We start from the raw sequence: 11,957 nt of genomic DNA, 5'->3' as shown, positions 1-11,957 counted from the left end.
ACGAGTTGATTGTGTCACTTTGCTTACTTGGCGAGATATTATTGGACTTGGGACATAACAGCTTGCCTCTCCTCCAATAGCAGCAGTTTTATTCTTTGGGTTAAAAAAAAAATAGATCTCTTGCTTTGGTGGCAAAGAGATGCGACTTATAGCAATAATCGTTTCAGCTGACGTCATCGAGCTGAGTCAACAAGCCAAATTAGATGTCTCATCTTCAAGATAGCGACTCGTAAATTATCTCGATGTTACCCAACAATTCTCTTCTCTTCTCTTTTTGCCCCTTCTCTCTGTTTCTTATCTTTGGTGATTTCGTAATTATCCACGCGTGAAGGGTATTATAGTAATTTTGAACAACCTAGAAATTTCCACGAACCTATTGGCTATTAGTGAAGGCATATATAAATAGTTACCGGCATTATTATATGGATACAAAAAGAAACGAGCTTCGGGTTTTCTTGTGAAAAATATCGACTTTCTGTGTGCAATTTGGTGTGAAAAGTCTCTTCTGTATTTTCTTTGATAAGAACTATGGACGCTTTTGCTTCTTTCTTCGATTCCCAGACTGGTTGCAGAAACCGATGGAGTTACGACTCGCTCAAGAATTTGGGTCACATCTCTCCGCACGTCCAGGCCCATCTCAAACGGGTAAAGAAACCACAAATTTTACGAATATAATATAGAACGATGATATGAAAGAATTTAGGTATTCTTTTTTAATCGAGATGGATCGAATACATGTTGCCGTTTGAAGGACCATGAGGAATCAGAGTCTGATTGCTGAAATTAGGGTTTCCGTTGATATGGAAATGTGGAAAGAGGAGAAATTGTTGACGGTGTATGATAACCGTTGTTTAATTTGGGGATTTTGCAATTGTGGAAGTTACGGGGTCTCAGATAGCCTTGTTTTGTTTATACAATCCCGATTGTAGGGTTGTTCTTTCTTCTTTGCTTAGAAAAGTAAATGGCACAATTCTCTGTTTCGAATCAGATTTGATTGCTTTTGTTGCAAACAATTTTGGCTGTATGTTTGTGTATATCTTTTATTTTGTTCGAGAATTTCCACATATTTATTCTTGTAGTTTGGGGTTTTTCCTCTTTTGGGTGCCTAGAGGATTTGCTTTCTTAATTTTGGGTTGTAGTTGGTATTGATTATAGCATTTATGTTTACTCATTTTTCTTGGCTTTACTTTTTTTGTTTAGATTGTCGAGAGGATTTTAATAGGCTTGTTCAAAGTTTGAATTCTTGGTTTTGACATCTTATTTTTGTAGGTTTATCTTACATTATGTTGCACTCTGGTCGCTGCTGCCGTTGGGTCTTACCTTCATATTCTTTGGAACATCGGTGGCATGCTGACAACTCTTGCCAGCATAGGATGTATTTTCTGGGTGCTCGCCATTCCTCCTTATGAAGAGGTATGGTTTTTGGTCTTTTGGTTTCTTGCTCTTTGTATGTTTTGTTTGTCGGTACTTTCATTTGTTCAGTCTACATTTTGCTGAAATTTTATGTTTCTTTTGAGCAGCAAAAGAGGGTTGGAATATTGATGGCGTCTTCTGTTTTCCAAGGAGCTTCTATTGGTCCGTTGATTGATCTAGCCATCCAGATTGACCAAAGGTATTCGTTTATTGACTAATTATCTTTTTAAGTCACTTTGGTCTGCAGTACATAATTTGTTGAACTATATATCTTGAAAGGGGTTTTAAATAAGGTAAGCAAAATCTGGTGAATCCTATACTTTAAATACACTTGGCATTTTTTATGCTATAACTTGGGTGTGGTTGAGATTATCAATTTTGGCAACTGCATTTTACCATATGTGGCATGTAGATTGTTTTTCAATTCTAAGTTTGATGTTTAGAGCCTAGAGGATGCTGATTTTTCATTTTCTTTTGTATCAGTATTCTTGTCAGCGCGTTTGTGGGTACTGCACTGGCATTTGCTTGTTTCTCAGGAGCAGCTGTGTTGGCAAAACGTAGAGAATACCTTTATCTCGGTGGCTTGCTCTCTTCTGGTGTGTCCATGCTTCTCTGGTTGCATTTCGCATCTTCCATCTTCGGAGGATCTGCAGCCATTTTTAAGTTTGAGGTAAGTGGATTATTAGTTACTAATATATTTTGTGATCATATTAGCCAAGCTTTTGCAGTTGTTTGATATACTTCTCACGTACCTGCAGTTGTATTTTGGTCTTTTGGTGTTTGTGGGCTACATGGTAGTGGACACTCAGGACATCATTGAGAAGGCGCACATGGGTGATATGGACTATGTCAAGCATGCCTTGACCCTTTTCACCGACTTCGTTGCTGTCTTTGTTCGAATTCTTATCATCATGGTAAGTTTTCACTAGTCTTTACTTTACCGAACAAATCATTTTTATTATAGATTAGCAACTAACTGTTTGAGTTCTACTTGCAGTTGAAGAACTCATCCGATAAGAATGAGAAGAAGAAGAAGAGAAGAGATTAGATTTTAGATTATACTTGGGTGTAAGCAGCCTTAACGGATCTTATGTGTATAACTTTTATTTTTCTTCTCTTTAATCTGAGAAAACAGAAACTGCAGGAACAAGAAAAATATTGTAAACACTTGGACCATGTACTATTTTTTGTTTTGTTTTGCTAATGTTTTTACGTGTGGATGTAAATCTGAAATAATGACACTTGTTTCTTTGCTCAAGCTTTTGTTTTTGGTAGTTATAATCAAGTATAAGTATGATGTTGAGCAAGCTGTTTATGAAGTGAGCGGTTGACATTTTCTTTAACAGAATATAGAATAGAGATATTGACACAAAAAGGGTTAACAATGGAAAGGAATTGATTTTCCAACTTCTACAACGAGGTTTCCCAGTGGACCAAGTGCTACAATTTCTTTTTGATCCAAGGGTGTTTCGTTAAATTCATATTATAATTCGTGAGTATGCCAATTTTATTTCATCTAGAAAAAAAATATTAGCGAAATTTATTCGGAAACTAAGCTAAGTTTACATCAGAGAAGATTACTTCATCACTACTTCATTCAAGTTTTTTTTGTTTTATTTGTTCAAGTGAAAAATATGAGCACTATATATTGGAAATCATCATCTAATCTTATTTGATCTCAAAACCCAATCCATTTGTAATGAATCCAGAGTTTTATTATTAAAGAAATTAACAAATAAAAATAACATGCAAAAAAAAAAAAAAAAAACTAAACACTATTTAATAATAATACTAAATTAAGTTCTTATTATTACCACATTAAATCATCGAATTAAATTTACAATGCAACCATTCAAATTTAAAAACTAATGTGTTCTAATAACTAAAATACTTAGATACTAACCAAATATGAACACAACAACAATAATATTTTCAAAGTGCTAACATAGGATCCAAAATCAATAACATTCTAATTAAATATATTTTATATATAATATAATTATATAAAAAAATATTAATTATAATTGGATTAGATCAGTTTCTAATTGGATTTTCATAGTTACATCTGCCAAACAAATCAATCCAATTAACATCAAAATTTTCAAATCCAATTGTAATTGGATATCCAACTTTTTGTAATTAAATTTGTTTAAATTGGTTCGGAGTAATTTGATTAGTTTGGATCCTGAACACCCCTAACATCCCCTTAAGCGCAAATGATGTATATAAATCTTTAATTTTTTTTTTGGCAAATATAAATTTTTAATTTCTTTAATACTGTACTCATATATATTTTTTAAAATTAAATAATAATAAAAATATAAAGGACCTAAAAATTAAGGGGGCTTGAGGGTCATTATTTATTTTATAGTTTTCTTCCTCATTTCCAATTATTAGTTTTATGGATATTCCTTTTATTATTTTGTGTTGTCTGTCATTGTTTTAATTTTTTCACTTTCTGTTTTTACAAAACCATGTTATGGATTTTTTTTCCTTATTTTTCCATGTTGGTTCTTGTTATTTTCTTTTAATCTAATACAAAATCAACCAATTTACAACTGATTTTCAACAAAAATACAGAGAATTACAAACTTAGATATCTATCTTTGCAATTTTGTTTCAATATGATATGATGTTTAAAATGTAACTCGTTCTCACTTTGAAATTAAAAAAATTAGTAATTAATTGTTGTGTCGTGTTTTCTAATTCTTGGAAAGAAAAATTAAAAATTAAATTAAGATTCAATATTTAATTCAATATTAATAGTCAGAGTCTTTATTCTTTTATTGAAAATAAAAGATAAGTTAATTTTGTTTTGAGTATCACAAAATTAATATAATCAAGATTGATTTTCGATCAAAATCGTAGAAAAATGTGAACATAATATTGAGTATAATTTTCATTTTGGTGGCTATGGTCTTAAATAAGTAACCATTATTAAAAATGATGGTTGTCGGAGAATTGATTATAATGTGAGTAAGTAAATTGTGTTTTGAGATCCATCTTTTTAGTTGTCAAAGATGATGAAGGAGATGATTTGTTTTGCTATCTTTTTTGAAATTTCAAATGGGTAGGTAATTATTTGGTAATACGTGTTTTTCTAAAGTATCATTTTGATATTATGCGTTTACAATAATACTCATTTGGTACAATGCATTCTAAATTCGTATATATTTGATACCTTATATTTTGAAATTGTACATATTTGGTACCTTGGATTTTGATATCGAACATATTTCGTACCCTAAACTCAAATTTAATTAATATTTTTTTTTCTAATTAAATTAAATTGTTCTTAATCATATGAGTTATAAATTCAAATTTAATTACTTAATTATATATAAATGATGACAGTCTGGTCACATTGATAATATTTAAAAAAAAAAGTACTAAAACGATACTTTGTATTGAAAAAAAAAATATACAAGATACCAAATGAGTAAAATCACTTTTCAAATGAGTATTTAGTTTTATTGAATCAAAATTTTGTGTATAGAATATATGAGATTTCGATTTATATAAGTTCTACTTCATTCAGTATTCAAATCTCAATATATATTTCAAACAAAAAACTTATTTTCTATTTATATATGTGATTTATTTATTTTGTTAAAAAAAGTCAAAATTTTGAAGTTGAACCAATGTGCTAAATTACATAAATTGGAAATTTTAGTATAACTTATAATTTTTTATTTATTTATACTACAAAGTTTATATTATTTTTTTTTGTAAAAAAATTATATTATTTTTGTTCTTACTAACATAACATGTTTTATCAATTAATTATATATATATATTTCTTTTTTGGTCATGGCTTAAATTTTGAGTGCATTATTTATTTATTTATACGCTTATTATGATTTTTTTTCCCTTAACTTTTACCAATCCAAATTGTGCTCTTGATTTTTTTAACTTGTTAAAATTTATTTTGAATTATTCACGTTACTGAAATGTGGGACTTCTGTCTAATTTCACTAACAGAATGGTAATGTGTTATTGCCACGTCAATAACTTGTTTATAATATAAATAATAAATATGATTATTGCCCACCGAACTATTACTATTATCGAATTGTGCTCCCCATAAAATTAAACAATATTTTGAATATTAAAATAAGGAAAAAAAAACCATTAAAATTAAAAAAAAAATTGATGGTGATAAAAATTGGCTTGGGTATTGAGCATGTGTCAGAATGAACTCAAAGTTGGTTGGGTAGTGACATCGTTCATAGACTGAGCTCATGTGGATCCTTAACTTTGGTGTCGCCTATATCGCCTTAAGTTTTTATTTTGTATGATTTAATTTAATTTAAATGAATTTTTAATTTAATAATATTTATATATATTTTTTAATATTCAAAATATTATTTAAATTTTAAATTTTATAATTTGAGGGGCATAGTTAAGTAACGGTAATAGTTTGATTATACACGTGGTAGCACTGTAGTATTATCATATCACCGTTCTATTATTAAAATTGGACAGAAGTTTCACCATTCAGTAATATAAAATGTTGAGGAGTATTTTTAACGAGCCAAATAATTTAGGACAATATTTAGTAGTGGTAATAGTTCAATTAAAAAAATCCTTATAAGCCTTATTTATATTAGTTCCAACTGATCCCCGATTTCATCATCTATTAAATCCAGAAAAAAAATTCCAGATCAGTGCTTCCTCCGGCAAAGCTATCGTTTCTTTCTCAAATTCTCACAAAAACCCTAAATTCTCTCTTTCTCTGCCGCCTTCCCAGCTGGGTTCGCCGGTTCTCTTCCCTTCATCTCTATCAGGTATCTTATTAATTACTCTTTATTTTTTAAACTTTGCAAATGCAGTTCTGAGCTTAGATTGAGCTGATTTCCCGAACAAATGATAAGATTATCTATTTGTTCTCAAATGTGTTGTTAAAAATTATATTTGTTTTCAAAATTATGATTTCATTTTGTTTTCTTCCTTTGGAAATACAATTTAGAAAGAAAAAAAAAATCCAGCGGGCAAATTCCCTACTGGACGACCCTTCATAGAGTTGGTTTCTATGTGATCGTGTAGGAAATTTAAGGTGTTAGTATGAATAAATTTTTGGAATTTGGAAGAAAAGCCTTATTTTATGTGAGAGTTCTTTCTGGGTATGAAGAACGTAGAATCAGGAATTTCAGATTGCAGATGGAGAACCGCATCAAACAGGTATATATACTACACACACACCTGTATGTATATACGTATAACCTTTTTTCTTGTCAATGTATTGATTCTGTGAATAATTATTACGAGAATTTCCATTTAGATTGATTGCGACAATGTTAAGGTTATCATTAGCATGGCATGAGAACTACTATGGTCTTGCATTTTATGCAAATATAGTTTAGTTAAGTTTTCTCAGTATCCTACTTGTGTTGTTTTTGTAATTGAACCTCTACTTTAGATCTTTCATGTAATATATATTTCGTTGATTGAACTTCACCCCCCTGTCTTGTTAATTTCTTAACTTAGACCCTTCGATTTTGTGCTTGTATGTATGTTTGCATGTTGCAAGATAGGTAATGGTTGGTGTTTAGCCATTTTTGTAATCTGTTAATTGTTTAAGTACAATATTCTTATTAGAGAATACATAAGATATTGAAAAATGTGCAAATATGTACCACGAGACTGATTCTTAAGATAGATTTTTCACTTAATCAACTGCAGCTACTACACACACACACACACGTATATATATAGTCCAAATTGGTGTTAAAAAAGTGCAGACCAAATGACGATACTTATGTACTTATTGCTTTGCTGGAATAATGCTGTTTTACTGTAAAATTAAAGTAAAGAATACAATGTGTACTGTGAGTTTTTTTTTTTTATCATAGATTTCACCATTTCCAGTGAACTTGTAGCAAAAATGGTTTTGCTATGAAAATACTTTGTTACCTCATAAATTAAGTATGTTGGATTTTCTGGAGCTTAATATAATTTCTTATGCTGGAAAAGAAGTTGAAAACGATCACTGTGCTTGTTTGAAGCTTCTTTTCTCGACCTTGCTTTATTTTATTCTATGTATTGAGTGTTCTCAATTACTAGGGTAGACCATAGATCTGATTTGTGCATTAAAAGAATAGTAATATAATTTCTTATGCTGGAAAAGAAGTTGAAAACGATCACTGTGCTTGTTTGAAGCTTCTTTTCTCGACCTTGCTTTATTTTATTCTATGTATTGAGTGTTCTCAATTACTAGGGTAGACCATAGATCTGATTTGTGCATTAAAAGAATAGTAATATTTTTTTTTTTGCAATGTGCTTGGTACCTCACCTCACCTCACCTCACCTTTCCTTTTCATTCTTTCCCCAGGCAGAAGCAAAGAAGGCAGCCATAAGAAAGATACCAGAGCAGGTTATTTTATCAGAGGTTCGCCGAATGGTTGAGGAGATGCAAAATTTGAATAAGAAGCTAGAAGAAACAGTAAGTTGGTTGTTTGACACATGAATGCTTTTTATCTTTCTGTTGAAAAGTGCTTTGAATGCTGTTCATATTGCCGGGTTATCTTTTTTTCTCTTGTTTTCTTGCTTCTATGTTATTAAGTCTTCTTCTTTTCTTTTTATATATATAAATTTTTTATTATTAATTATTCAGGAAAACATTTACTGAAAAGAGATACTTCATAAAAAGTAAATAATTGGGAATAAACACTAGTTTCTTGCCAGATAATACACCTCAGTCTTCGTACAAACTATACAAGTCCACCAAACAAAAAAACCAAAAAAATAAGAGCAAAACTAATGTATAATACCTGTATCCAACAGCATATAGAGTAACCTTATTTGAATAAGGTGTGTAGCATATAACCCCTAAGTTAACATCAAATGCCTTGGTGTATAACTAGCTGAGACCAGTGATCTTGTTGCAGAAGCTAGGTTGTGCAAATTAGGCAAGGTGGGATAAATTATGTCATTATGGTGCAGCACATCTCATGCAAAATATCATTCAAACGTTTGTCTGGTAATGGGAAATATTTGATGGCCTTGATCACAATTTGCAGGAGGCTGCCATTGAGGATTACTTCAAGCCACTTGATAAAGAGGCTGAGACATTAATGAAAGCGCAACTCGAAGGAGAAGAAAAAACAATGAGGCAGATGATGACAGCCATGCAGCAACAGGCTTTGCTCGAAAAAGCCGAGGCAGAGCAAAATGCAAAGGTGCATAATGTAGACACGAATAATGCAAGCAACCAGGAATCAGAATCCTCTGGCCCTCCTGACCAAGCTCAGATGAGATGATCTCATGCAATATATAATAGATTTAGAATTCAATTTTGTGAGATTACTTGCCAACACTTATTCTCATTTAATCAATAGTGCTTTGTCATGAGTTTGCTTGGTTCTCTTAATAACCAAGTTAAAACTTGGTAAAATACCGAGTCAGATCAATAAGATTTTGTCTATGCAATTATGATATCCTGTTTTGTCTGTAGATTTATTTCGCCCCCGTATGATAAAGTGAGATTGTGAGGAACTTTTGGTGTGCTTGGGGGAGATTTGGAAGAAAGGGGTTTGGTCTGGAGGGAAGGTGTGGTCTTACAATTTTTTTGTGTTCTATTAGGAGCTTCACAATCTAAAATTGTTTTACGATTTATTAATTCCCAGTTATGTAAACGCATTAATCCTCAATCAAGTGCTTGTGATGCGTGTTTGGTTTATTATAATTTTCATTGCTTTTGTTGTTTTTATTTTGTTTCTCTCAAATTCATGTGTTTAGAGATTAGATAATTTTAGGGTCGATACAGTTTTTTTTTTTTAGAAAAATAAAATCAAATATGTATTTATTATAGAAAATATTTTGTATATCGGTAAATATTATTTGCTAGTTGTCAAATATGTATGAATTAGGAAAGTAGTGAAAGCTAGGTTATATTCTGTCCTATTCTACATTTTCAGCCATTGTATATATTTTCTACCATGAAATGAGAAAAATACAACATTTTAATCTATTTTCTAAGTTGGTATTAGAGACAAGTTCCTTGTCAAAACTATCTTCTCCATTCTTTTGTTCACTATGGCTCATACTACACCTGTATCTGAAACTACCACCATCCCAAAAATTCATGAAACCACCATCCAAAATACTCCTGATATTATCTCTGCCAGCCCAATCAAAACCAACGATTCCCACTCTGTTCAAATCACCAGAGTTCGGCTAAATGGTGAGAACTTCCTCTGCTGGTCTCAGGATGTACATTAGGGGTCATGGAATGATGGGGTACCTGACAGGTAAAGTGAAGGCTCTAGCAAAGACAGATTTCAACATATGTTGTGTGGGATGCTCAAAATTCCATGGTGATGACTTGGCTAGTGAACTCTATGGAGGAGGATATTAGCTCTAACTACATGTGCTATTTGACAACACAAAAGCTTTGGGGAAATATTAATCAGATGTATTCTGATTTGGGGAATCAATCTCAAATGTTTGAATTGCCTCTCAAGAGTAGTGAGATGCGGCAAGGAGAGGATAATGTCACCAAATACTTCAACTCTTTGAAGTGAATTTGGCAGGACATAGATCTCTACAAAACATATGTGAGTGGAAATCAATGGAGGATGCTCGCCACCACAACAAGGAGGTGGAAGATGACCGAATCTATAAATTCTTGGCTGGTCTCAATGTGGAGTTTGATGAAGTCAGGGGGAGAATTATTGGAAGACAGCTCCTTGCTTCGATTGGTGAGGTATTTTCTGAAGTAAGTAGAGAAGAAAGTAGGGGAATGTGATGATGGAAAAAAAAAAGGGCTTGGAATAGCGACTGAAAGTTCAACACTAGTTGCTGCTGGTGATACTTCATCCAAAAATCAGGGGTACCATCCAAAACTAGGAGAGAGACCGCATGTACGGTGCGACTACTGTGACAAGCCGCGGCACACACGTGAAACCTATTGGAAGCTGCATGGAAAACCTGCAAATTGGAGGAGCAAGTCTGAAAAAGGTGGGTGTTTCCCTACTGCTAATGAGGCTGAAGCTAACCCCTTCACCCCTGAACAAATGGAGCACCTTCTTGCATTGATGAAATATGGTTGGTCATCATCTAAACCTCATAATGCTTCTGTGGCACACATTGGTAATAAATCAATGGCTCTATCTTCCTTCTATAACTCTTCAACTTCATGAATAATAGATTCAGGTACCTCCCTAATCATATGACCAATCCTTTTAAATTTTTTAAATCCACTCACCATGTCTGGTAATAAAACGGTTAAAATTTCATATGGAAATTATTCCCCTAAAGTAAAGGTCAAATCCAAATCTCAGACAAAATTAATCTGAAATCTTTCATCCATGTCCCTAAACTTGCTTGCAATCTTTTATGTGTTAGTAAACTTTCTACAGATTCTAATTTTTTTGTCACATTCTTTGAATCTCAATGTGTCTTTCAAGGAAAGAGCTCGGGGATGACGATTGGCAGTGCTAGAATGAGCAATGGTCTTTACTATTTTGAGGATATTTTCTCTAGTTCTAAAATTGTTTAAGTATTTAGTAGTATCAGTTCTATGTCTGTTTTTGATTAAATAATAGTTTGGCATTTCAGATTGGGTCATCCTAGTTTTATTTTTCTAAAACACTTGTTTCCTTCACTATTTAAACCTTATCAACCATTAAAACCATTTTATCTCTTTCATAGTGATGTTTGGGGACCCCAGGGGTAGCTACTGCTTCCAATAAAAAATGCTTTGTCACTTTCATAGAAGATTACACTTGTCTATGTTGGGTTTATTTGATGCATGAAAAATATGAGGTTGAGAAAATTTTCAAGGATTTTTACAATATGATTGAAAGTCAATTTCAAACAAAGATCGACATTTTAAGATCTGATAATGACACATAATACTATAACAAATTTTTGGACACTTTTTGTAACACCCTGCTAATTAGGGTCCGAAACCAAGTGTGTTTAAAATTAGTGCTGGACTTACTAAACAAGTCATTTGGACTAAACATGTGATTAAGTCACTAAAGGTTTAGGTACTAAAAATTTGGTCAAGTCATAAACATTTTCATTAAACCAAAAACTTTGTTCTTTACACGGGATCCCAAAAACACAAGTTTAAAAGTTGGTTACAACACAGAGGTTACATAATAAGTCGACCTAGGCGGCAAAAGTTGGGTTCAACCCTAGCTTCCTTGAGTATCTCAGCTGTGGCGGTCGAGCGGACTGCGTATGTACATGTCACTGCTATCGCTCTCCAACTCATGGCTGGCCAAGCTTCTCTTTACCTTTACCTACACCACGAAGCACCCGTGAGCCAAAAGACTCAGCAAGAAAACATATTAAACAATTCACAGAGTAATATATCAGACTAACAGTAATAACTGAATCTAGCATAGATCTTATACAAATCAACAACCATAGAGTTGCACAAGTGTGTGTCGCAATCCCTTTCAATTTGTTTGGCATTTGAGCCAGTCAGGTGCTTGGCGTACCCCCAAGGTGGCCCAACCATGGTGGCCTGCACTCCACGTGCGTAATGCCAATCTCAGCTCATAAGTCGAGTCCTACATGTCCTTGACTTATAA

The 11,957-nt window shown here is 32.5% G+C and overlaps 2 protein-coding genes across 4 annotated transcripts; both read left to right on the top strand.

Moving 5' to 3' along the window:
* Nucleotides 1–414: 414 nt before the first annotated feature.
* LOC133778072 (bax inhibitor 1-like) lies at nt 415–2,671 on the top strand. Its single transcript, XM_062217897.1, has 6 exons — nt 415–645; nt 1,270–1,413; nt 1,521–1,612; nt 1,897–2,083; nt 2,172–2,327; nt 2,411–2,671. Exons 1-6 carry the CDS (start codon nt 529–531, stop codon nt 2,459–2,461), a joined length of 747 nt encoding a protein of 248 aa, XP_062073881.1. The 5' UTR covers nt 415–528; the 3' UTR covers nt 2,462–2,671.
* Nucleotides 2,672–5,963: 3,292 nt separating this feature from the next.
* Nucleotides 5,964–9,091, top strand: LOC133778071 (uncharacterized). 3 transcript variants are annotated; one of them, XM_062217896.1, is made up of 4 exons: nt 5,964–6,200; nt 6,435–6,594; nt 7,745–7,855; nt 8,433–9,091. In XM_062217896.1, the coding sequence occupies exons 2-4, from the start codon at nt 6,478–6,480 to the stop codon at nt 8,670–8,672; spliced, it is 468 nt and encodes a 155-aa protein (XP_062073880.1). In that variant the 5' UTR covers nt 5,964–6,200; nt 6,435–6,477; the 3' UTR covers nt 8,673–9,091. The 3 variants fall into 3 exon arrangements, with proteins under 3 accessions (XP_062073880.1, XP_062073878.1, XP_062073879.1); XM_062217894.1 differs by having other exon boundaries at nt 6,383–6,594; XM_062217895.1 differs by having other exon boundaries at nt 5,965–6,200; nt 6,460–6,594.
* The last annotated feature ends 2,866 nt before the right edge of the window (nt 9,092–11,957 follow it).

Source organism: Humulus lupulus, chromosome 5, assembly GCF_963169125.1.
Source record: "Humulus lupulus chromosome 5, drHumLupu1.1, whole genome shotgun sequence".
Lineage (NCBI taxonomy): Eukaryota > Viridiplantae > Streptophyta > Magnoliopsida > Rosales > Cannabaceae > Humulus > Humulus lupulus.
This window is presented reverse-complemented; position numbering and strand designations above follow the sequence as displayed.